Source organism: Bubalus kerabau, chromosome 1, assembly GCF_029407905.1.
Source record: "Bubalus kerabau isolate K-KA32 ecotype Philippines breed swamp buffalo chromosome 1, PCC_UOA_SB_1v2, whole genome shotgun sequence".
NCBI lineage: Eukaryota > Metazoa > Chordata > Mammalia > Artiodactyla > Bovidae > Bubalus > Bubalus kerabau.
The window spans coordinates 60078845-60106627 of NC_073624.1; the positions used below are offsets into that span (position 1 = coordinate 60078845).

General features: G+C 38.9%; 1 protein-coding gene across 2 annotated transcripts in view; it reads left to right on the forward strand.

Annotated features, from left to right (window-relative positions):
- Positions 1-27783, forward strand: part of LOC129641498 (histone H2B type 1-K-like) — a 62284-nt gene that overhangs the window by 20526 nt on the left and 13975 nt on the right. The window contains exons 4-5 of one of the 2 annotated variants that reach the window (XM_055566204.1): positions 21268-21325; positions 21449-21537. In XM_055566204.1, coding sequence (XP_055422179.1) covers positions 21516-21537 — 22 coding nt within the window. In that variant the 5' untranslated portion in view covers positions 21268-21325; positions 21449-21515. Of the gene's footprint in view, positions 1-4425; positions 4508-21267; positions 21326-21448; positions 21538-27783 lie in introns of those variants that run through there. The other variant, XR_008709362.1, reaches the window with a different exon arrangement.

Consider the following 27783-nt stretch of genomic DNA (forward strand, 5'->3'; position numbering starts at 1 on the left):
AATTATATTGATTGTGGTGATAGATTGTTGGTGGATGCATATGTCCAAGAAGGCAATGGCACCCTACTCCAGTACTCTTGTCTGGAAAATCCCATGGATGGAGGAGCCTGGTAGGCTGCAGTCCATGGGGTCGCCAAGAGTCGGACACGACTGAATGACTTCACTTTCACTTTTCACTTGCATGCATTGGAGAAGGAAATGGCAACCCACTCCAGTGTTCTTGCCTGGAGAATCCCAGGGATGGGGCTGCCATCTATGGGGCCACGCAGAGTCGGACACAACTGAAGTGACTTAGCAGTAGCAGCAGCATATGTCCAAACTCACCAAATTACACACATTAAATATGAGCAGGTTTTTTGTATATTTGATATTAGTTTTATCCCAATTAGTTCAGTTTAGTTCAGTCACACAGTCACGTCCAACTCTTTGCAACCCCATGGACTACAGCACTCCAGGCTTCTTTGTCCATCACCCACTCCTGGAGTTTGCTCAAACTTATGTCCTTTGAGTCAGTGATACCATCCAACCATCTCATCCTCTGTTGTCCTCTTCTCCTCCTGCCTTCAATCTTTCCCAGTGTCAGGGTCTTTATCCCAATAAAGCTACAAAAATGTTGGTGATTTATAGGAATATTAATAAAGGGTATTTGAAGTATGTTGCAAAAAAGAGAAAAGGAGAGGAAGCAGTGTGTATAGGAGGCCTCTAGTACCTCATTTTATGTTGCCTACCTTCTTATTCTAGGTTTAATTGACAGAGCTCCCCTCTGCTGACCCTTGTCTGTCCTGCATTTTGCCCCTGGAAAAATGGGGCACTTGTGGGACTCACTACTTTTATTGTAGCCCTGGAAGTGTTATGGTGTCAGCAGCATGTTATGTCAACATTTGTTATGGTCACAAAATCCAGGGGGAAAATATTCCTCTCTTCAGAGTCTTAGATTGTTCTGGGGTGCTTTCTGCACAGACTTTCAGAGCTGCCTTCATGAGTTAGTACTCCCATTGCCTACAGGATAGATCCTACAGACAACACATCCTTGGGCTGGTTTTCCACACTTTGCTGTTTCACCCTTCCTAGTCCCCACTTCCTTTCCTTGTTCATTTCCCAAATTAAGCTACCTTCACAGAAGCCTGTGTACAGGCTCTGCCATTTGTGGACCCTAGGTTAAGACACAAGTGTGCTGAAGATGAATATTTAAATGTATGTAAAGTGCTTAGTCAGTAGCTGGTACATAGAAAGCACCCAATAAATGTTAGTCATTTCCTCGTATGAGATGGAATGTTCTGGAAGATAAATTTTCAATGCACTATCATCAATCTCTCTTTCTAAGTGTTGAGTGGACACATAATGGTAAAAGTTGTTTGTGGTTTTTCAGCTTCAGCTCCCATCTTTATTAACACAAGTGGGGCTGTAATGGTAGAAAACAAGATATCAAATTTCACTTCTCCTTATGACACCCACTTGAAGCTCTGAAGCTAAGAACTAAAAGTGAAATAAAACTATTTAGCAGCCAGAGGGAAAGGAGAATAACAGCATGTGGCTTGTAAATGTAACAAATGTAATCACAGTAATTGAGCAGCCCAGGAAATAATTTGGCCAGCATAATTATATTACAAATTACATATTACACAATTAAACAATTGCATTTTGACCACAAATGGAACTCCAAATACACAATTTGTGGTGAAATGGAGAGGTAATTTAAACTAAGAAAAGAAAAACAAAGGCCCAGAAATGCATTTACATTTATAACCTTATTAAAGAGAATATACCAAGGAAAGTAACAAGGAGAAAGATCAGTATTTTCAATAGAAAAAAATACAACTGAGTTGAATGAATTTTGCCAGATACTAAAATAGATGCTGTATGATTACTTGAATTTCCAACATGTATAAAATCCCAAAACCTCATTATTTCTTAAATAGATGTTAAATACATTATTTCTCTTATTAGGGGTTTTTCTATTGGACTCTTAAAATGGATGAATAAAGTCCTTAATTCAGTAGGAAATTCCAATATCCAATTGCCAGAGCTTGTTGGAGGAATCAAATCTTACTTTCTCTTGTTAAATACGTACATTCCTGAAGCATGATGACTGGTAGATTCACAAAAGAAATTACTTTTCTCATTCTGCTGTTCCAAATTCTTGGGAATTTGGTCATTTGGTTTGATCCTTATCAAATATTTACTATAGACTTTTCAATTTATAGGCAGTACAGTGGGAACTTAGTAAACATAATTCTCTTATGAAATATGTGTTTGACGAGAGAAAAGAAACATTAAACAAAAACAATTACAGATGTATAAACTGTTAAGAAGTAAGGCCGGAGGACACCAGGTATGCTCACATCAGGGTGTTCTAACCAAGCCTGATGGGGAAGGACTGATATTTACACCATAATCTGAGGATCCCCAAGAAATACAGGACTCCCTACTTATTTTACAATTAGTAATGGGTAAGGAAGCCCTTCTATAATTTTTTGCCTGGAGGCCTCAAAGTCCAATTTATACTGCAGATGGGAATCATTTAAAGGGAAAAGTAATTGGAGAATATATTTCTCTGTGAAAAAAGAATCTTAAAAAACAACTTGGTAATTTGGGGATGAGTTCTATAGTAATTCCTGGTCTGTGTCCTGAAAGCCTGAAGATTTAATGTCTTGCCCATTGGAGATTTGAAAGGTACAGTTTAAAACACCCAGACTCTCTTTGCTCAGTACTTGGAGTTTAGGATACCTCCAGTGATTTTTTTTTTAAATAAGCAAAACATACTGACTGCGATCCCCACTTCTTAAGTGCTTTGCTACTGCTGCTGATTAGTCATGTGTGACTCTTTGCAACCCCATGGACTGTAGCCTGCCAGGCTCCTCTGTCCATGGAATTTTCCAGGCAAGAATACTGGAGTGGGTTTCCATTTCCTCCTCCAGGGGATCTGCCCAGGTTAGGGATTGAACCGGTATCTCCTGCATTCCAGGCAGATTCTTTACCACTAGTGCCACCTGGGAAGTCTTCTAAGTGCTTTCCTATGAGCTAGAGTCTCTGAGGAGAGCTTTCTCCTACTCAGTCTTCATAACAGTCCATGTGATAGGGGCTGTTCTTGTCCTGTTCTACATATGGTACAGTTGGAGTTTCCATAGGGTAAGTGAATTGTTTTAGGACCTTAGATAGTGAATGGCATATCTGGGCTTGAACTCAGTGTTTCTCTGGCCCAATTGTCTGCACTCAAGCATTTTAGCATTAGGTTGTTCATGTGTTTAAAAGAGAGAGAGAGAAGAGAAGAAAAAAAAGGAAGAAAGGAAATAAGAAAGTTCATCAGTAGATTTGCCCTAGGCTGTAGTTTGTTATCATGTAGGTCTGGTTCTCAAAGTGTGGTCCCCAGAGCAACATTGTTAGCATTACCTGCAAACTTGATAGAAATGAGTAGGCTACTGAATCTTGAACTCATAAGGTGGGAAACCAGTAATCAGTTTTGACAAACCTAGAGGGATTGGACGGAGAAGGCAATGGCACCCCACTCCAGTACTCTTGCCTGGAAAATCCCATGGACAGAAGAGCCTGGAAGGCTGCAGTCCATGGGGTCGCTGAGAGTCGGACGTGACTGAGCGACTTCACTTTCACTTTTCACTTTCATGCATTGGAGAAGGAAGTGGCAACCCACTCCAGTGTTCTTGCCTGGAGAATCCCAGGGACGGGGGAGCCTGATGGGCTGCCGTCTATCGGGTCGCACAGTCAGACACGACTGAAGTGATTTAGCAGTAGCAGCAGAGGGATTGGATGCTAATTAAAGTGTGAGAACCACTAACGCAAATATGGAAGGCTCTGCAAAGCCCTTCTGTTTGTTTGGGGTCCAACAATGTCTGATGACAAGGTGATTCTGATTCATTTCCTTCGGCTGGGGCAGCTATAATCCAGAAGTAGCTTTTCCATTCAAGATGAGATTCAAAGCATTTTCATGGTCTGGGCTTTTACTCGTCACTGCCTACCCCACATTGGTTTATAATTGATCTTAGGTCCCTGAGCTTTTTTATTTTTGATTCATATCAACTGCTGTTTAAAACAGATGACCTCATTAAGAAACTTCCTTTGCTCCCCTCAAGGTCCTGCCTTTGTTTATATTCAAGTGTGTATATCTTAATTGGAAAATGTGTCAGATCCAGATTAGAATGTGAAAAATCTGGATCCTGGGAAGTGTAGATTTACCATGTGAATTTAATGAAGGAACTTTCTCCCCCAAGACAGAGGGAGACCAACACCGCAGGTAAGAAGTTAGTAATACAAAGGAAGTGAAAAAAAACCTGTGAAAAAGAAAAATATTAGATATGTGGAATTAGGTCTTTTTCACAAAAAAGGGAAACTATATCAACCTGAGATGGGAAGCCACTTGGTTTTGCTCCTTTTGGTTCTTTTTTTTTTTTTTTTTTTTTCCTCTTTCAGGTAAATGCTGGCTTGAGACTCCACTTTATGTGACTTTCAGGTCATTTAAAGAGACATCGTGACCTTAGATGGGGTTTGTGGGCAAGAGAGTAATCAAATAAATTTGGAACATGCTGTATATTATCTCTGTTTTGAAGGTTTTGTGCACATTAAGCATTTTCTCAGCACATAAGGTATTTCAACAAGCATGTCTCAATATTATTTGACCTAGCATCTTTTTTTATATATATAACAATATCAGTTATTATCCTGAGAATATGCTGATCTTAGGTCTTCAACCACATGGTCACTGGTGTGTCAGGTGGTGTGGCCGACTTTGTGACAATATTTCACAAATTGGCACTTGTGATTGGTGCTATTTTGTTGCATTATGTCTTGAATGGACAGTGGGTCTCTGGGTGTAGTAAACAGAATATGAGCTGGGTTCCCTGGAAAAACGCACTGAGATGGGGATATTGAGTAAATGACACTTAAAAGGCTTTGTACATTTTTGTTCTGGTTTGAAAGTCCATCCACTGGATACCTCTGTTGGATAAAACTTTTGTAGGTAGTTTTCTAGTCCGTGTTGGAAAATATTTCATGATAGACACCTTGCTCTTTTGCAATATCTAATTTGGAGATAGGGCTTCCCAGGTGGCCCAGTGGTAATGCCAAGAGAAGCAGTGGATGCGGGTTCAATCCCTGGGTCAGGAAGATCCCCTGGAGTAGGAAATAGAAACCCATTTCAGAGTTCTTGGCTGGAAAATTCCATGGACAGAAAAGCCTGAGGGGTGCAGTTCTTGGGGTCACAAAGAATCAGACACAACTGAGCACACACACAATTTGGAGATACAGGTAATGAGATTCAGCCTTGGCTAGAGAGTTTTGAGGAAAACAGCATTCCTGGAAGCAGCAAACAGGAATGAAGTTGGCCTGAGCCTGTTCCAGCCTCTTAGTTCTTGGCAATATATTCAGCCATAATCTCAATTCTGCCCATTTGTTGAGATAATCTTGCTAAGGGCTTCTTAAAATGGATTGTGTAATCCTAGATGGCCCTGCTTGTTCAGTCTCATTTCTCACCATTCATCACCTTCCAAGCCTTCTAATTATTTTAGGCCCCCCAAATACATAACTATTGGGCTGGCCAAAAAGTTTATTATGGAAAAACTCTGAATGAACTTTCTGGCCACCAAATACTTTCTTTCTTCATTAGACCATATTGTTCCTTCTACTCCAAATACTTTTCCTTTTTCCATAACTAGCACTCATTCCTTTTTGACATCTCAGTTTAGATAACAGTTACCCTGGGAAACCTTTTATATTTGGGGTTTTTTTTTAGTTGCAAGTGGTAGAAAACAAAGCTGGTTTATTAAGCAGACAAGGTTATTACATGGGTCAAAAATTTTGGAGTCTTGACTTCACTTTAGGACCTGTTTTAACTGTATCTGTTACTGTTGCCAGTATTGAAACTATACCTGACTTTCCAATGAGTGCAGCTGCTAAGGCTTGGATGCCGTGAAGGCCAAATGGTTCCATGGGGGCCTTTGTATTCCTCTTTTACAGTACTAAGTCAAAATCTTTCAGAGATGAGTCTGGTTAGTGTGGTCTAGGGAATACACCCATGCCCCAGTTACAAAAGAGGCTGTGTGGCAACTCTTCTGGGTCCTATTTTAGGGAAGACATATGTATATAAGGCTGGACATTTCCTGAGGATTCAAAGAAACATCAGAGATGCTGGGCTAGCAGCTAACATGACAGATGTATACCATGCATTTCCTGGTTTTGTAACTCTGTGTTAGGGGTCCCTCAGCACACTGCACTTTCCCGTCTTGGCATCTCCCTCCCACCTCCATACTGTAATCACCTCTTTACTGTTTTATTACTTTCCCCAGAATGCCTATGAGGAAAAGGGCTGTGTGATGTATATTTCTTTTTATTTACTATTGCATTGCCAGTCCCCAGCTTAGTATTGCTCTGCACATAGTAAGTGCTCAATAAAGATCTGTTGAGCAAATACACTGGGCTCAATTAGTCTGGGTTTCATAAAGCTGGTTTCCAAGGAACCTACATATCATACCTGCTAAATTTTCTCTATTATGTCTCATCCCAGATTTCCTTTTCTTTTTCCCAGGTTTATGAGATATAATTGACAACATTGTGTAAGTTTAACATGTAAAATGGGATGATTTAGCATATGTATATATTATGAAGTGATTACCACAGAAGATTAGTTAACACATCCATCACCTCACATAGTTATATTAGTTTTTTTTTTTTTTTTAGTGGTGAGAACATTTACGATATACTCAGAAAAATTGAAAAGTACAATACAGTATCACTAACTACAGTCACTGTGCTGGACACTGGATGCTCAGAACTTATTTCTTTTATAACTAGAAATTCATACTCTTTCATCAGCATTTCCTCTTTTCTCCCATCCCAGCTTGTAACCATCAATGTCTCTGTTTCAATGAGTTTAGGCGTCTTTTAGATTCCATTGCAGTGAGTTTAGATATATTTTAGATTTTTTTTTATAACTGTAGACTTTTTTGAGAGTTTCACTAATAGCTCAGTTGGTAAAGAATCCGCCTGCAATGCAGGAGATCCCGGTTTGATTCCTGGGTCAGGAAGATCCATTGGAGAAGGGATAGGTTACCCACTCCAGTGTTCTGGCCTGGAGCATTTCATGGACAGTCCATGGGGTCACAAAAAGTTGGATACATGACTTTCACATTAGACTTTTTTTAGATTCCACATGTATATGAGACCATGCAGTGTTTTCATTTCTCTGGCTGACTTATGTTACTTTGGATTAATGCCCTCAAGATTCATCCATGTTGTTACAAAGGGCTGATTTCCTTTCTTTTTATATAAGGCTAAATATCATTCCATGGGCCTTCATCCAACATCAGACACTTAGGTTGTTTCCATGTTGTGTTGGCTATGGTGAATAATGCTGCAGTAAATATGGGGTTGCAGATATGTCTTCAAACTCATGATTTCATTTCCTTTGGATATACATCCAGAATTGAATCACTGGATCAGCTTTCCTTTTCAACCGGTACCCAAAGAGAATTTTGGAATACCTTCCAGAGGTGCCACTAGGAAATTCTTAGTTTCCACTGGAATATGCCAAAAGTTTTTAGGCCTTAAAGTGAATTCTCAACGAGAAATGAGGAAGGCAAGACTAGAAAAAGAGATTTTTAACTGGAATAATCTTTTGTATATTTTATATCTCTGGGCCCTTTTTGGCTCTTCACCCAGATTATGTTCTCACATTATTCTAAGTTCTGCCCAGCAAAACAAAAGTAAACAGTGAAGTAGCAATGAGCTTTTCATAGAAGTAATGTCAAATCAGGAGGACTAAAGGCAAATGTGATTAAAAAAAACAACAACAAAAAACCAAATGATTGTTCAAACACTTACAAGAACTAGTGAGTTCAGCAAAATTCCTGGGTAAAATATTAGTACACAAACACCAATTATATTTTTATATTAGAGCAATAAATGCATTAAAGTAAATTTAAAAATTACCATTTACATTAGCTTTGAAAAGTATCGAATACATAAGAATGCATTTACCAAAAGAGGTATGAAACTTCTATAGTAAAAACTTAAAAATTGTCACATAGCTGAGAGAAAATAAAGTTGTCTTAAATAAATAGAGAGTCCAAATGACTGTCCTATACATCAATGTCTCTTTTGCTGTCTCATATACAGGGTTATTGTTACCATCTTTCTAAATTCCATATATATGCGTTAGTATATTGTCCAGGTTGGATGCACGATACTGGATGCTTGGGGCTGGTGCACTGGGATGACCCAGAGGGATGGTACAGGGAGGGAGGAGGGAGGAGGGTTCAGGATGGGGAACATAAGTATACCTGTGGAGGATTCATGTTGATGTATGGCAAAACTAATATTGTAAAGTTAAAAAATAAAATAAAATTAAAAAAAATAAATAGAGAGATATACCATGTTTATGTATGACAATTTGTTAAGATGTCAGCTGTCCTCAAGTTGATCTTTAGATCCAATAAAATCTGAAGTCAGGGAAGGAATCTAGAGTACAGTACAAATTTGGATGTTGTTGGTAGAAAGATAGTATTTTAAGTTGTGAGTCTGGATGTGATTTTCCAGAACAGTGATGTAGGAGAGGCCTAATGACTTTGGGACATTTAAGAGTTCAGAAGTTCAGGAGATGAGGAACCAATAAAGACTAAGACACCTTAGTGAGGTGGGAGGGTGTGGTCTCTGAGGGAAGTGTTCTAAATGAAGACAGTGGATTCTGAATTCAAGAAAGGGTGGGTGGGCCAGGCAAGAGTTTTCTGCTCTGTTGTATAAGCAAGCTGTTTTGTCTCTTGGCCCGCAAAGCCTACAGTATTTACTACTGACTAGGCTCTGATCTACAGACTTCACCAAGAATTGTGATAAAGTGGCGCTGGAGGATGCGACAGTGAGTTAGGAGTAAAAATCTTCAGAAAATTAGGGAACATGAACTAAGTGTTAGTAGTTGACTGCACCAGGGAGGGTAGTAGATGGAAGAGTCTGACGACATAAGATTTAGACCTGGGTCATGATCCCATACTTTTAAATACTTTTAGAAAACCTAGCAGGAGAATGGCCAAGTATTGGCAAAGGATATTATCAAGAATAAAGAGTTTTAAATGAGCTTTAAAAAGTCACTCTTGCTATTATCATTATGAAATATAAATGGTTATTGTGTTAAGTAGAATTCAGTAGACACTTGAAAACTATAAAAAGGTTAAGTATATAATACATAGTGTGTCATAAACGCAGAATTTTTAGCAAGTTTTTATGCAGTTCTGAAACCAAACCATCCTGTGAAACTATTCTAAATGTCCTTGGATTCAACTCTAGTGTCTCGTTCAGAGGTAACTTGCCATGCAAATTAGTCATTGCCTGAAGAAACAGGGTCCTCAGGAAGCTAAAATTAGAACTACTATGCAAGGAATTGTTATTGCATATTTCAAACAACTGATGCTGTCCTCCATCCCAGTCAAGACAAGGCACATGGAGGGACAATGGAATAATTTTTAATGGATAGATACTTTTCTAGCTAACTTTTTTTGGAAAACTGCTTTTAAGGGAGGCAGCATGAAATGGTGAAAAGCCCTGAACTTAAGTAGGACCCCAATCTACCATTTTCCGGTGGTGTGACATTGGGAAAAGACTGAACCTCTTTGAATCAAAGTTTCCAAAATTGTAAAATGGGGATAATGTTATTAAAGCACATTGAATTTTTGTGACTAAGAAATGAAATATCTGTGAAAGTTCTTAGCACTGTTCCTGGCATATGCTGTGTAAACTCTATGAAGTAAGCCTGAATTTGAACCAACAAGATGTTTCACTAATCTTCAAACAACATTCTTACAGGCTCATGACTTTTTAAGATAAGTTTAAAAATTCCTGGAGAAAAAAGGCATTTTGCTAAAATATTTAAAATGGCTATTATATATTATTTAGGCAATAGGATAACCAAATTAATGGGTATCTTTAGTGAAAGTGTTAGTTGCTCAGTCATGTTGCACTCTTACCCCACAGCTATAGCCTGCCAGGCTCCTCTGTCCATGGAATTTGATGTGGGTAGCCATTCTCTTCTCCAGGGGATCTTCCTGGCCCAGGATCAAACCCGGGTCTCCTGCATTGGAGACATATTCTTTACCATCTGAGCCACCAAGAAAGTCTTGGGTATCTTTAGGGGGAATACAAAATGTTATGTATAGAAACTTAAATCTTCACACTCATTTATTCTATATAAAAGCCAGTGAGCCCAAATTTCAAAAAAAAGAATGCCATTTGAGGTATACTGGAGAGTCAATGTTCTATTTAACAGATTTCAAATGTTTTTGAATAACATGGTCTTTCCTCCCCAAAATCATAGGACTTGGCTAGTGAGACATCATTTTTTGACTCTGTGTGTAGAATCTTGGTTTTGCTGAGAGAAACATTCAGATCTTTATGAATCTCCTTTTAATTCTGTTGAGATTCACCAACTTCCTATGCAAATCTTTTACTGATTCTAACTGCATGAATTTTTTTAACTTTCACTAAAACTTGATCTTTCACTGTATGGACATTTGTCATAAAAAATAAAGCTTTTGTCACCGCTTGGGAATTCTGTACACCTCCAGAATGATCTTAGAACAGCAAAGGCTCCTTGAGATATAACTCCTGAGGTGAGGCTGAATTCCTGTTTAAGTGGTTTGTTCTCATAAGCTACCCTTCACATTGCTTGAGGCTCAAATTTCTGCTTCAGCAAAATAGAGATAGACTGCAGTATGGCTGAAAGTTTGAGATCCCTGATTATAGTCATGGGATCTGGTTCAAACCTTAGTTCCTTGCCTTATTGGCTACATGACTTTGGATGAATTGCCTAACATCTTATTTCTTCTGATAGTTTCAGCTTGGCAGGCCAGTAATCAGTAGTAATGGTCAAAAGGGGTGAGAGGTCAGGGGACATGGTGGTCTTTGAACTCAATTTATCTAGGGGAGATTGAGTTCAAAGCAGAAAAATAAATTGTCAATGCAAAAAGTAAGGCTAGGGTTGAAAATGTGAGCTATGACCACAGAAAAGAGCTAGGTAGAAGCTGTATTAAAGCAAGGAGCAGAGAGAGAGGGTAGGAGAGGGTGGGGCCTAGCAAAGCAAGAGGTGCCCAGCATTTCCCAGGAAGCTAGGCTATTTGCTAATGATTCATTTAACAGGCTGCTAAGGGCTTTCTGATTTGAATCCCAATTACTCTGGTTTAAGGCAAAAAATGCAAACTGGAGGCACAATTTTCAAATTCAACCCACAAGCCAGAGGTAATAAGAAAAAAAGGAATGGCTAAGGTATACTGAACACTTACTACAGATGAGGCTTGTTCTAAGTATTTTATGCATATTAGCTCATTGTCCGGAGAAGGCAATGGCATCCCACTCCAATACTTTTGCCTGGAAAATCCCATGGATAGAGGAGCCTGGTAGGCTGCAGTCCATGGGGTCGCTAGAGTCGGACATGACTGAGCAACTTCACTTTCACTTTTCACTTTCATGCATTGGAGAAGGAAATGGCAACCCACTCCAGTGTTCTTGCCTGGAGAATCCCAGGGACGGGGAAGCCTGGTGGGCTGCCATCTATGGGGTCGCACAGAGTCGGACACGACTGAAGCGACTTAGCAGCAGCAGCAGCAGCAGCAGCTCATTGTCACCACTCAGCGATTTTTTGAAATGGATACCACTTGTATCCTCAGTTTACTAATGGGGGAACTGGGTTGACAGCCAGTTAAGTTGTAGTGTTGGTCTTTAAGCCTAGGTAGACTGGTTCCAGAGTCTAGGCACTTAACCACCATCCTATAATAGGGGCCATAACCCCATGTCAGGAAGAACACAGTTGGGGATGGAGTGGCAGAATCGGACCCATACTCTGGGCTCGGTGTGGGGACAGACATGTAAAATAGGCTTTCACCCTTTGACTGCCTTCTTTATACACCTTATTGTCTTGCTTCCATACCATTTTCTCAGGCATTTTTCACTCACTCTCTTAAATAACATCAACATATCCTTTTCACAGATTTCTTTAAGGTAATATGCTTAACATATTACCTTAATATTTCATTGAAAAGTCTATTCTTTCATTAGAAAACATATATTTTGCCTACCCTGTGTTTTAAAGTAGTTGCCAACATTTTAATTTTGGAAGATTTCACTTGAAAAGCCGAACTTTTGGCTTTGATTAGGAAAATTGGAGCCCTGGGCCAGTTTGGGATGGTGTTCCTGCTGACTGCTGCTCTGGGGCCTCATGGAGCAGGTTCTGCCCCGCAGAGTCCTGCAGTCCCACCACCTCTGCTATGTTGTTCATGTATGTCACCGGCCTTCCCTCAGTAGGTCTTTGTGACCTCAGGTTTAAAGGTCTCAGGTGGACTGGAAACATCAATGGTGGCAGAGTGGTGCCAGAATTACCTACAGGGCCATGTAGAAAACAGTTGAATTTAAAATTAAAACACTGGTACTTAGACAACTGAAACTAGACTATGCAGCTATTAACACCTACTTATAGGATTTTAGAGCATTGGCCTTATAAATGATTGCTAGCCTCTATTTAAGTCTTTCCAGTCTTCCTGACCCAAGGAGCGAACCCAGGTGTCTCCCATCTCCTGCATTGCCAGGTGGGTTCTTTACTACTAGTGCCACCTAGGAAGCCCAGAGAGAATGTTAAACTGGTTCACTTTATGCCAGTGCATGTAAGGACAGCTCTGTTAGCCAGTCCCCTGGCATCTAGGATGAGTCCTGAGAATGGTTTGCTTGTCATTACCAGGCCTACTGCTAAGAAAAACTTCCAGATATCATCATCCTCTTTCTTCCCCTTCCATAGAATCTTAGATACCAGGTATTAAGGATGATGGCATTACAAGATAGGAAGAATTTAATCTGGGTTTATTACCTGAAGGCAGGTCATTACCTGCAAGGACCATCTGCACTGGAGAAAAAAAAAAATTATGTATTTTTACATATAAAAGCACATAGAATTCTCACAGCTATCTTATAAGTTCCCTGTTAGCTCATTTTTGCAGATGAGGAAACTGAGGCACAGAGCAGTTCGTAACTTGCCCAAGGTTACAAGGCTAGTCAATAGCAGAGCTAGAATTTGAACACAGGCTGTCTTCAGAGTCTTACTTTTCCCATCCTACTTCTCAAAAACAACCACTGAGCATGTGTGAAGATCCAGGCAGGAAGTAATCCTCTAGGCATGCAAAGTCCATATACACACATCATTGTTATACTTAAGGGGCTCATGGTAAAAAAGCAGAAACACCCTCATGATATAATTCAGTAATTTGACATACTTATTGAGTGCATACTCTGTATCTGCCACTGTTATAGGAAGAAGGTCATCTACTGTGAAAGGTGGTGGAGGTAAGTCAGGATGGAGAGACAAGGAAGGAAGGGAACCACTTCACTCAGGGCACACTTCCCTTGGGAGACAACAGTCTTCTCGGATCCTGCGGGTTACTTATGGTTTTGCCATCATTAGAACGATTCTAGGGACCTTTAGCCCCTGAAGGAAGGCACGGCAACGCACTCCAGTATTCTTGCCTAGAGAATCCTGTGGACAGAGAAGTCTAGTGGGCTACAGTCCATGGGGTCACAAACAGTTGGACACTACTGAAGTGACTTAGCATGGCACGGCAGGGGTCTTTAGGCATGTTCTATTTCTACTCAATGGCACCCCACTCCAGTACTCTTGCCTGGAAAATCCCATGGATGGAGGAGCCTGGTAGGCTGCAGTCCATGGGGTCGCTAAGAGTCGGACACGACTGTGCGACTTCACTTTCACTTTTCACTTTCATACATTGGAGAAGGAAATGGCAACCCACTCCAGTGTTCTTGCCTGGAGAGTCCCAGGGATGGGGGAGCCTGGTGGGCTGCCGTCTCTGGGGTTGCACAGAGTCGGACACGACTGAAGCGACATAGCAGCAGCATTTCAACTCAAGTACACAACCCTAACCCCTTTCCCCTCTCACTTATATGCACAGTTTCTTTACTCTGTGATCATCTTTGCTTAGCTATTTTAGGAATAGGAACAGAGAACAATTAAAAATTATCAATTACTGTAAATAAACTTGACAGTCAATATCTCTCATGATACCATAAACCCATACAGCTATTGACTCACTAACAGGTGAATAATTCTCTAGGATCAATGATGACAATAATGCTTTGCTAAATTTGGAGCCATCAAAATAAATACACAAGTACATAGGGTCAAAACAATTCCTCATATCCACAAGGGAAATTTTCATCAAGTTAATGTGCCATGATGAAGCAAAAACGAGTAGAAAAAAAAATCCACTTCTCCTTGAAATGAACTTTTTTTTTTCCTGTGGAGCATTCTCAAATTATTTTCTTTATTTCTAAACTTTATGATATTCTGTGCAGCAATGATATTAGCTGAGAAAAATGATGAAGAGTCAGCATCAATACAGAGGCACTCCTGTTAAGATATTTGTGAAAGAGTTCAATAATCTTTCGCATCCCATGACTTCAGCTTGGTGATTGCAACAGTTATTTATATTCCTTTGTTTTTGCTGATCTCCTTATGTTATAGGTCATCATGGCACTTTGGATATTCCCTACCTGAAATATATAGTGTTTTGAAAAAATTTTTACAGTGGGGTTTATAGTAAGCTGAAATTTCATATGGGTCTCTATATTCAAATACTTATTACTGTACATATTTATATACATAGATGCACAGAGTTATGCTCTGTGATTAAGAACGAGTCCAGAGAGACCAGAGTTCTATCTCTGCCTAACTTTGACCTTAGGCAAACTCTTTTACTTCTTTGTACTTCCTTTTCTCGATTTATTAAGCAGAGTTAATAAGAGAAGTTTCCGCATAAGATAGAAGAGTATAGATGACTGAAATGATAGGTTTTCCATGAACAAGATGAAGATAATACAGTAAAAAGAAAGGCACTCAGACTTGGGTTGAAAGAGCCCAGAAAACTCATACATTTCCTTCCTCATTATCTTGAATAATTTTCTCTCACTTACAAAACAAATACTAAGTATAAACTCCTTAGCTGGACTTCAGTATTCTCACTCCAGTGTACTTTTAAAGTGTACTTTTATCTTCCTGTAATAGTCTGGGCTCAGATTCAAATATCTGAGTTCAGCTCAGAATATACTATTAATTAGCTGTGTGCTTTGAATAGGTTGCTGAACCTCTCTGAACCTTGGTTTTTTCAAATGAATAATGTAGATGATGATTATCTTACAGATAATGAAGAGGGTTGAGTAAAACATTTAGTATAGAATTCCACACATCATATGTACCCAATAAAATGTTCTCTCTCTCCTTTCTTTGTATGAAAATTCCCCTGTAAGCTGAGGCATTTGAAAGAGCTATGCATTATCCTCATTCTGACAGAGCAGCTGGCCAGAAGAACACTGCAGTTATGTTGCTTCACTGACATTGTGTAAATACATAAATGCCTATGTAGAATGCAGATAGATTTTACTTCCTAATGTCATCGAGTTTCTTAAAGTCAGCAGTTATGAGTGAAAGACTATTCTAGTGGGATATACATGGAAACATTGTCATTTCAAAACTTAATTATGACAAAAGTATGGAACTGAGAAGATTAAAAATTCCATGCAGCAGAACATTGCAAATTGGCCAGAAAGTATAGTGGGGTAAAGAGTTAAAAAAAGAAAAAGAAAATTCTGCATAGCACAGAACTTCACGGGCTTTTCCATTTGGGAGAGAGCAGTGAGTCCCCCCTGGAGAGCCCTCTCTGCAAACAGCACTTTGGTCTTGGCCTGTGTACACCCTCAGCTCTGCCAAGCTTTCCCTTCTCATGAACTTCTTCAGTGAATTCAATTGACACTTCTTCCTGGACCCAGTAAATACAGTTCTCCACCATCTTTTAGAAAAGCAACTTTGTCCACTATTCAAAGCAGCTGCTGCCTAATCCTATTACGTTTATGGGTGTTGGTCAGATTTTGTTTAGTAGTTATAGAAATCAGCATTTCAAGTTCTTTTAACATTCTTTTGGTTCAGTTCAAATGACCTATGAAAAGCACTGATGGATAGTTAATGGGACAGTCAATTCACTTTTTCATTCCAGCACAACAAAGTTTTCCATTTTGGTATTTATAAAAATTACTGTGATAATCACGTTGAGTCCCAGTTCCATTTCAGTTCCTATTAGACCCTGTGCCAAATCTTGTTGGACTCACATTCAATCTGCTTTCACATAATAGAAACCTTGTGCATCTGAGGAAGGAAAGTGGCCTCTATTTTTCTGATGGTAAAAAAAGAATTGTTTCTTTTCACACATGTATGATTTGTAAGAGGGTCCTCTTACAAATCCTACAAATCCCTGTAAAAAGGTGGTTTATGTTCCTGCTGATAAGTGACAAAACAAAAGAAATGCAGTAATTGTGACCTTGGCAAGTTATGAGACAGCTACTTTAGAATACTTACATGCTTAGGCAGTTTAGAATTATGTTCTTAAAAAAAAAAAGTAGGCTAAAGAGATATACCACTTATTAAGTCCACACCAGGTATAAATAATGCATTCAGTACTTATGAGATTTATCTTATTTAATCTGCCCAATTTAATGAAGTGATGTTATAGATATTAGGTAACTTCTCTGAGGCCACATACTTGTCAAGTGGTGGAGCCGATTTTGAATCCAGGTCTAGTAGATTTCAAAGCCCAAATTATTTTAACTCAACTCTACCAATGCCCTCTAACTAGAGAAACTTAGATGCATCTTTGCATTGGGAAATTTCATATCAATTATTTTTTGCGGGGCTCTCTTTTCTTATTCTAAACAGGCTTGGTAAATTATGGTGAATGAGAAAGAAGAGAAATCTGGTCTTTGATTCCAGGTTCTGTAACTTGCTAGCTGTGTGATCTCAATCAAGCATCTTAGGTGCTCAAATCCTCTATTTTCTTCTCTGTGAAGTGGGGGTAATAGTAACTGCATTGCAGAGTTGTTGGGAATTTATAAATAATATATATGCAGCTCTTGCAGCAGAAGATCTGGAGAGTTGTTCAATAAAATGCTGCCATTCCTGCTTTTATACCGAGTAGATATTTACCTGGTGATACGGAAAACAATTAACTCCAATTGATTCTAATATTTTGAACCAGAACAACAGAATGTCTCCTTCATAAGGAGGTGGACAAAGAAATGGCTGAGAAATAATGTCTTCATACACATAACTGCTAGTAATTTTAGTAGATGTTGAAGAATCACTAATGCAACCTGCAAGGCAAATAGGTCTGTAAAAGGTCAAAATAACAAATGCATTCTTTCACTTTCTCAAGCTTAAAATGCCTCGGGTAAAAAGAAATTTGTAGTTTTCCACTAAGCCTTTTTATTCATTCCTTATTTTTTTTAAAGTCATGCCATAAACATAACAGTTCCTAAACTATAAGTTAGAGTAATTTTTAAAGTGGTAGGCCAAATTACATGCATGTCACCTAGTAGCATTTTTCTGAAAGCACTAATATTGCTCTAAATAGGATCAAAATAGCCAGTTTCTGAAAAAGCAGAAAATAAATGTTGCAAGCATTTTTATTATCACATTTGATAGTCCTCTGGCTGGAGACTTTCAAACTGGGATTATTCTGGGTGATAAAAGTAAGTGAAAGCAAACAAACATCCCTCTATAGACAGCTTCTCTTTCCTCTTATTCCTTAGGAGCAGCAAATATGCATAAGACACTGAAAATCTTCACTGCAGGCTTTTATCACAGTGAAAATCACTGGGTACTCTGCCTAATGAAAATCGTTGCACCCAACTAGAGGAAATCAACGGTCAAAACTCTAACCTTGAATTTTAGAACCCTTGGACCCTTAGAAGTGCATTTCCCTATACTGACGTATAACACCATAGGAGATGGAAGCTGGTAATTTCAGGTGGTGTTTGCCATTCCAAGTCTAGCCCAGAGGTAGAGTGAACATTGGTGATTTAACCAGTGTCCTCCTTTCAGTTTTCTGAGACAACGTGCATTCATTGTCATACCAGTCTTCCTCTCTCCCCTCTCTCTGACAAACATTCTCAGAAACTCTGAGTGGACTAAAATTTACACATGAATTTCAGACTCTAAGGCATCCAGTAACTTATCCAAAATATACAGCATTTAAGATAGAAAAGTGAAAGTGAAGTCGCTCAGTCGTGTCCGACTCTTTGTGACCCCATGGACAGTAGCCTACCAGGCTCCTCTGTCAGTGGGATTTTCCAGGCAAGGATACTGAAGTGGGCTGCCATTTCCTTCTCCAGGGAGATCTTCCCAACCCAGGGATGGACGTCTCAAACCAAGTCTTTGGACTATCAGCCTATCACTTGTCCTAATATGAGAATGTGAAAAGAGTTAGTTTTGATAAGAGGAAAAACAAGAGGAGCATGTGAATTGGATCCCACAGCAGGCACCAAGAAGAGAAAAGGACAAGAAGGTGAGACTAATTTTGTCCCAGTTCACCCAGAGCAGCTCAGCTTCTGGGCAACTGAGATCCAAGATATGCTATCTGCAGAGGCCAGAAAACCAGGGGAGACATACAGGAATGAGCAGATTCAACCTTGTGCCTTGGCGACACTGAAGACACCAGGACTGTCTCCTTCTGGATGTTTTTCACTTCTGATGATGATAGTACCTATTCCACAGGATTATCGTGAGGATTAGTTGATCCACATAAAGTTCTTCAACCAGGGTCTAGCATGGGAAAAACAATACTAAATTAGGGGCAGTAATCATTTCTTCATAAAAACAATATTCCTTCCTTTCCATTGTCAGTTCAGTTCAGCTTAGTTGCTCAATTGTGTCCGACTCTTTGCAATCCCATAGACTGCAGCATGGGCTTCCCTGATAGCTCAGTTGGTAAAGAATCTGTGTGCAATGCAGGAGATTGCAGTTCAGTTCCTGGGTTGGGAAGATCCCCTGGAGAAAGGATAGGCTACCCACGCCAGTATTCTTGGGCTTCCCTTGTAACTCAGCTGGTAAAGAATTCGCCTGTGATATGAGAGACCTGGGTTTGATCCCTGGGTTGGGAAGATCCCCTGGAGAAGGGAAAGGCTACCCACTCCAGTATTCTGGCCTGGAGAATTCCATGGACTGTACAGTCCATGGGGTTGCAAAGAGTCTGACACGACTGAGCGACTCTCACTGCCACTGCTACTAGACTGCAGCACGCCAGGCTTCCCTGTCCATCACCAACTCCGGGAGCTTTACCAAACTCATGTCCATCGAGTCGGTGATGCCATCCAACCATCTCATCTTCTGTTGTCCCCTTTTCCTCTTGCCTTCAATCTTTCCCAGCATCAGGGTCTTTCCCAGTGAGTCAGTTCTTCACATCAGGTGGCCAAAGTATTGGAGTTTCAGCTTCAGCATCAGTCCTTCCAATGAATATTGAGGACTGATTTCCTTTATGATGGACTGGTTTGACCTCCCTGTTGTCCAAGGGACTCTTAAGAGTCTTCCTCCAACATCACAGTTCAAAAGCATTGATTCTTCAGCTTTCAGCTTTCCTTATGGTCCGACTCTCACATCCATACACGACTACTGGAAAAACCATAGCTTTGACTAGACAGACCTTTGTTGGCAAAGTAATGTCTCTGCTTTTTAATGTGCTGCCTAGGTTGGTCATAGCTTTTCTTCCAAGAAGCAAGCTTCTTTTAATTTCGTTGCTGCAGTCACCATCTGCAGTGATTTTGGAGTCCAAGAAAATTAAGTCTCTCACTGTTTCCATTGTTTCCCCATCTATTTGCCATGAAGTGATGGGACTGGATGCCAGGATCTTCATTTTTTGAACATTGAGTTTTAAGCGAACTTTTTCACTTTCATCAAGAGACTCTTGTTTCTCTTCACTTTCTTCCATAAGGGTGATGTCACCTGCATAACTGAGGCTATTGATATTTTTCCCAGCAATCTTGAATCTAGCTTGTGCTTTATCCAGCCCAGAATTTTGCATGATGTATCTCCCTATAAGTTAAATAAGCATGGTGACAATATACAGCCTTGACGTACTCCTTTCCCAATTTGAAACCAGTCCATTGTTCCATGTCCAATTCTAACTGTTGCCTCTTGATCTGCATACAGATTTCTCAGGAGGCAGGTAAGGTGGTCTGGTATTCCCATCTCTTTCAGAATTTTCCACAGTCTATTGTGATCCTCACAGTCAAAGGCTTTGGCATAGTCAATGAAGCAAAAATAGATGTTTTTCTGGAATTCTCTTGCTTTTTCTATGATCCAACAGATGGTGGCAATTTGATCTCTGGCTCCTCTGTCTTTTCTAAATCCAGCCTGAACATCTGGAATTATCAGTTCATGTATTGTTGAAGCCTAGCTTGGGGAATTTTGAGCATTACTTCACTAACATGTAAGATGAGTGCAATTGTGCAGTAGTTTGAACATTTTTAGCATTGATTTTCTTAGGGATTGGAATGAAAACTGACCTTTTCCAGTCCTGTGGCCACTGATGAATTTTCCAAATTTGTTGACATATTGAGTGCAGCACTTTCACAGCATCATCTTTCAGGATTTGAAATAGTTCAGCTGAAATTCCATCACCTCCACTAGCTTTGTTTGTATTGATGCTTCCTTAGGCCCACTTGACTTCGCACTCCAGGATGTCTGGCTCTAGGGGAGTGATCATACCATCGTGGTTATCTGGGTCATTAAGATCTTTTTTTGTATAGTTTTTCTGTGTATTCTTGCTACCACTTCTTAATATCTTCTCTTCTCTTAGGTCCATACCATTTCTGTCTTTTATTGTGCCCGTCTTTGCATGACATGTTCCCTTGTTATCTCTAATTTTCTTGAACACATCTCTAGTCTTTCCCATTGTATTGTTTTCCTCTATTTCTTTGCATTGCTCACTTAGGAAGGCTTTCTTATCTCTCCTTGAGATTCTTTGGGACTCTGCATTCAATGGATATATCTTTCCTTTACTCTTTTGTCCTTTGCTAGGAGTGAGCATGTCCATGACTACAGATTTGGAAAGTATTTTAATTAACAAACACTTAAATAGTGCTTCATATGTGCCTTGGACATATAAGCTCACATCTTAATAAGGAAGTATCATTGCATCTTCATTTACAGAGAGGATACAAAACCTGTTTAAAAGTCCCACAGTTGGTGAAAGAGCTGGTTTCAGTGTCAAGAAAAGCCATGAGTTAAACCATTACCTTATGTTGTCTCTCAAATAGAAAGATGAACCAGCAGTATTCATAATCTGTCTACCCAGGCATTTTAATTTTGTTTCTACATTCCTTTAGTTACTTCTGTCTTTGGGTAGTTTGTTTTAAAGACACGTTGTTTTTCATTTGGTTATTTCATGTTGTCAGGATCATCATGACATGATGCAGCATCACACTGGGAATCTACAATATTCCAGACGTCATAGTAAGTGCTCTACACGCACTTTCCAATTTGACCTTCATAGCAATCCTGTCAGGTAAGGCTTATTTTCCCCATATTATTGACGAAGACAAAAGGAAATTATCTTTAAAAATTCTATTCTTATAGGTTTCTCATTCAAAAATAACTATGCAGCAGAGATTAACAGCAATTAGAAGCAACAAGGAAGCTTAGGATGGCCTGGCCTGATTTTACAGGTGAGCATGGAGAGAATGTTTGACGTTTTCAGTGTCATGCATCAGGGTTGGAACAGAGGGAAGACTAGAAGCACAGATCTATGAATTCTATTTGAACGCTCTAAGAACATCCCATGTCTCCCCTACCCATTCTTGCATGGTGTTTTAAATAAGAGTTTTTTGTTATTGTCCCTTTCTTTTATCATTCATTTCCTCTAAGCAGTGTAAGTGACAGAATCAATGTTTCTGAGCTGATTGGTCCCTTAGCATCCTGCCTTGTGATGCATTTGACTATTTGTCTGCAAGAGCTTTCATGGTGCTGTTGATTCTCATAACTGCTTCCATCTCCATGGATCAGCCACGACATCAACATCCTTCTCTTGTGGGACCTGCGTTATATGCACAGGAAAGTTAACTTTGTGCTGAACGAATTGGATTTGGGAGAATATATCTGATCCCATTTTAAGTTAACAAGGACTTAAACAAAATAAAGAAAATACAGTGTGGTTGAGTAGAGATAATATCAGGGGGGGAGGGGGGACATGGCTAAAATTTCATCAGCTATAATTAAACAGAGAATTAGACTGTGGACATCTGACTGATTAGATTGAGAGTATATAAAATACCTTTTTAAAAATATTGTGTACATTGTCTATGAAAATAGCAGTGAACAGAAATGTAATAATAACAATAATAAATCTCATTTATATTAAGGGCTTTTGTTCTAGGCCTTGTGTTAAAATACTTTACATATATTATCTCTTTCCACCTTCGTAACCACCTTACCTATAATCACTACCCTGATGAGAAAAACAAGAGTTTATGTAACTTGCGGCTTATGTAACTTACAACCACTTACAGCTTGTAAATGACAGAGCTGGGAGCCATATTTTTTTTAATGGATACATTCATAGGCGTACCTCAGAGACATTGTGGGTTGGGTTCTAGATCACCACAATTAAGCAAGTCACACAATTTTTTGGTCTCCCAGTGTATATAAAAGTTATGCTTACACTACCCTTCGTCTATTAAGTGTGCAGTAGCATTCTGTCTAAAAATGTATATACCTTATTTTAAAAATAATTTATTGTTAAAAAATGCTGAACATAATCTGAGCCTTCAGGGAGGCATAATCTTTTTGCTGGTGGAGGATCTTGCTTCCATATTGATAGCTGCTGACTGATCAGGGTGGCTGTTACTGATGGTTGGAGTGGCTGTGACATTCTCTTAAGACAACAGTGAAGTCGCATGCACACTGTCACTTCGGTTGTGTTCAACTCTTTGTGACCCTATGGACTGTAGCCTGCCTGGCTCTTCTGTCCATAGGTTTCTCCAGGGAAGAATATTAGAATGAGTTGCCATTCCCACCTCCAGGGATTTTCCTGACTCAGGGATCAAACCTGAATCTCTTATCTCTCCAGCAGGTGAGTTGGCCACATTGATTAACTCTTCTTTTCATGAGTGATTTCTCTGTAGCATGCAATGCGCTTTGATAGCATTTTACCCAGCTTCCTTGGTCTCTCAGTTGATAAAGAATCTGCCTGCACTGCAGAAGACATGTGTTCAATCCCTGGGTCAGGAAGATCCCCTGGAGAAGGAAATGGCAACCCACCCCAGTATTCTTGCCCAGAAAATCCCATGGACAGAGGAGCCTGGTGGGATATAGTCCCTGGGGTCGCAAGAGTCAGACATGACTTAGCAACTAGATCACCAGAACTTCTTTCAAAATTGGAGTTAGTCTTCTCAAACCCTGCTGCTGCCTTATTAACTAAGTTTAGGTAATGGCCTAAATCCTTTCTTGTCATTTCAACAATCTTCGTGGCATCTTCACCAGGAGTAGATATCATCTCAAGAATCACTTTCTTTATACATTCGTAAGAAGCAACTCTTCATTCATTAAAACTTAATCATAAGATGGCAGCAGTTCAGTCACATCTTCAGGCTTCATTTCTATATCTGTTGCTATTTCTATCACATCTGCAGTGACTTCCACTACTGAAGTCTTGAGCCCCTAAAAGACATCCATGTGGGTTGAAATCAACTTCTTTCAATAGCTGCTAATGTTGATACTTTGACCTCTTCCCATGAATCATGAATGTTCTTAATGGCATCTAGAAGGATGAATTCTTTCCAGAAGGTTTTCAATTGACTCTACTCAGATCCATCAGAGGAATCATTATTTATGGCAGCTATAGCTTTATGAACTGTATTTCTTAAACAATAAGCCTTGAAAGTCAAAATTACTCCTTGATACATGGGTTACAGAATGGATATTGTTTTAGCAGGCATGAAAACAACATTAATCTTGTTATACATCTCCATCAGAGTTTTGGGTGACCAGGTACATTTTCAGTGAACAGTAATATTTTGAAAGGAATCTTTTTTCTAAGTAGTTCTCAACAGTGGGCTTAAAATAATCAGTAAACCATGTTGCAAATAGAAGTACTGTCATCCAGGCTTTCTTGTTACATTTGTAGAGCATAGACAGAGTAGATTTAGTATAATTCTTAAGGATCCTTGTAAATGAGTATTGACTTCAACTTAAAGTCACCTGCTGCCTTAGCCCCTAGCAAGCGGGTCATTTTGTCCTTTGAAGCTTTGAAACCAGGCATTGATTTCTCCTCTCTAGCTATGAAAGTCTAGATGGCATCTTCTTTCAATAGAAAGTTGCTTTTAAAATCTTTTGTTTGGTATAGTCATCTTTATTAATGATCTTAGCTAGAACTTCTGGATAATTTGCAGCAGCCTCTACATTAGCACTTCCTGTTTCACCTTGCACTATGATGTTACAAAGACAGTTGCTTTCCTTAACCCTCATGAGCCAACCTCTCATAATTTCAGATTTTTCTTCTGTGATTTCCTCACCCTCTCTCTATTTTCACAGAATTTAAGAGTTAGGACTTGGCTCTTTATTAGGCTTTGTCTTAAGGGAATGTTGTAGTTGGTTTTATCATCTCTCCAGACCAGTAAAACTTTCTTCATATTAGCAATAAAGCTGTTTCACAATCTTCTCATCCTGTTTGCAGCAAGAGGCCTAGCTTTCAGCTCATCTTGGCTTTCATCATGCCTTTCTCACTAAAATTAATCATTTCCAACTTTTGATTTAAAGTAAGCAATGTATGACTTTTCCTTTAACACTTAGAGGCCATTGTAAGGTCATTAATTGCCCTAATTTTAATATTGTTTTGTTTCCGGGAGTGGGGAAGCCCAAGGAGAGGGAAAGAGATGAGAAAATACCTGGTTGGTGGAGAAATCAGAACACATACATTTATTGATTATATTTGCTGTCTTATATGGGTGTGGCTTGTGGTGCCCCCAAACAATTACAATAGTAACATCAAAGATTACTGATCACAGGTCACCATAACAAATACAACAAAGATGCTTAAAATATTGTAAAAATTGCCAAAATGGGACACAAAGTCATGATGTGAGCAAATACTGCTGGAAAAATAATGCTGATAGACTTGCTCAATGCACGGCTGCCACAAAACTCCAACTTGCAAAAAATACAATATCTGTGAGGTGCAAGAAAGTGGAGCATAATAAAATGAGGTACATATATTTTTTCCCTGTAGAATATTAGCTCCATGAAGGAATTTTTTTATTGCTATTTTGTTCGCTGATGTGTCCTAGAGCCTAGAATAGTGCCTGGCATTGATTCACAGTTGAGAAGCCCTTAGAGTGGATACTATCACCCAACAGATCTTAACAGGACAAAGTCGTATTATTTTTGTTTGCTCTGTAGAGTCAAGAATGATGTGGTTGCCTTTTTTTTGTTTTGGTCAAAACTATTAAGTACTCTAACTGATAGCAACAACTTGAGGGAAGAGATAAACTTCTTAACTAGGATTAATTATCTGGAGAGACCCAAACAACTAGAGAGGCTGTAAGTATATCATCCTAAACCTGTGTTAATGAGGTGGACTGAGTGTCATTAGAAAGATGTCAGTGTGAGTGGAGGTCAGCTGCCATTACATAATGAAGGAAGCATGGCAGTGGCCAGATGTATTTGAAATGCACAATTTTCTAAAATGACAACCCAGCACAAATTGCTTTTATGGAGATAATAAGGATAATGGGAAAAGCATCTCTTTTACTCACTCTATTTCCAGAATTTAAGATAATAATGATTGCACGTAAAGCATTTTGAAAGGCTACTTATTGCCATTCTGCCAAATGGGATTCCTCAACTCTCCAACTCCTGAGGCTCATCTAAATGGATACAGATCGTGGCCTGCAGTGGAAACTGTGATTGCATGTTTCATGAATCAGTACAGGCTCTCGGACCTTGACCTTCTATAGATAACTCTCTGGTATTTTTCCATTAAAACTATAGTTAGCATGAGAAGGAAAGGAACTGGCATAGTAATTAGTAAGAATTTGAGTCCACAGAGACAGCGAACACTATGGGTGGGATAGGCTAGGTATGATCTTTGGATAATGATAGGAGGATTGAATTTGGCTCTGAATACTTGAGATCAGATGACTTTACTTCTTGATTGTAGAATTTCATGATTCCTATGGTAAAATAGCTTCAACATTCATATATAAATGCATCATTATTATCTTTTAGCATACAATTATAATTATAGTACTAACAAAAAAAGCCACTGGCAATCTGAACTTTTTCTTTAGTTAAGAGAGGCTGCATGTCATAGTGATAAAGACATGGGTTTTGGGGATAGACAGACCTAAGTCCAAATCCAGCTCTGCAGTTGGCTTCCTATGTAAACTTCAGCAAATGACTTGATTAGTTCAGTTTCTTCAACTGCAACTTGAATGCTGTAAATCTAGTTCCAGGCACATACTGATGGTACATAGGTAAATATATATGTCACTTGAAGACTGTTTTAAGGATTAGAGGAAAAATATATGTATACTCTGTAAGTAGTAAATACAACGCACGTACACACACACACACACACACACACACACATACACTACACTATTAGCCACTCAGTCATGTCCAGTTCTTTTGCAATCCCATGGACTGTAGCCCAGCAGGCTCCTCTGTCCATGGAATTCTGCAGGCAAGAAAACTGGAGTAGGTTACCAGTTCCTTCTCCAGGGAATCTCCCTGACCCAGGAATCTAACCTGGGTCTCCTGCATTGCAGGCGGATTCTTTGCCATCTGAGCCACCAGAGAAGTCCATGTATATACATATATATGTACATATATATTTGTTTTAGCTACTATGTAAAAGAAACATGAAGGGTAAAAATGTGTCAGTTCCATAAATAATAGTGTCAAATTTAAGACTCAAGAAAATTCTTGAAATTTTACATTTAAAAGATAGCATTGGATAAAGAACATTGACAAGCAAGTCATAAACAAATGTAAATGCATACTAATTTCTAAAAAATTTCTTGAACTTGACTGGGAGATGCAAAAAAATTTTTAAATACTATATTTTACTAAACATATGTGAAAATATAATTTGATAACATATTACAATAAAGACAATATGGAAAACGGCATTACAAATTGTGTTTTTATGGAAAGTAGGCAATATCTATTTGAAATAAAAATGAACGTATTCTTTTACATAGCAAACTTGCTTTATAGAGATCAGCTCTGTTAAGGCAAAGCATATGTTGGATCATAACTCATTAATAAATTTGAAAAGCTTGAAATCATAGATTATATTCTATGATAAAAATGAATTAAATTAAAAATCAACAAAATAAAAACCTCAGGAATATCACTAACTGGAAATCAAATAACACATTTCTAAATAACTGATTGAGAATGAATCACAAGAGAAAACAAAACATTTTAAACTGAGTTGAAATGAAAATATATCAAAATTTGTGTAACAGAGTTGTCAAATTTGTGTGAAATTTATAACATGGAACATTTATATTAAAAGAGATTAAAAAAGGTCTCAAAAAAAATCCAAACTTTAACTATATGGAATTAGAAACACACACACACACACACACATGCAATAACCCAAAGTAAGCAGAAGAAAGGAAATAATAGAGATAAATACACAATAATGAAACACGTGCTTGCTTAGGGGCTCAGTTGTATCCAACTCTTTGTGACTCCATGAACTGGGACCCACCAGTGAGCCTGCCAGGATCCTCTGTCTGTGGATTTTTCCAGACAAGAATATTCAGTGAGTATCCATTACCTTCTCCAGGGGATCCTTTTGACCCAGGGATCAAACCCAGGTCTCCTGCAATGCAGGAGGATTGTTTACCATCTGAGCCACCAGGGAAGTCTGAAAATAACAAAATAGAATGAGATAAATAGAAAAA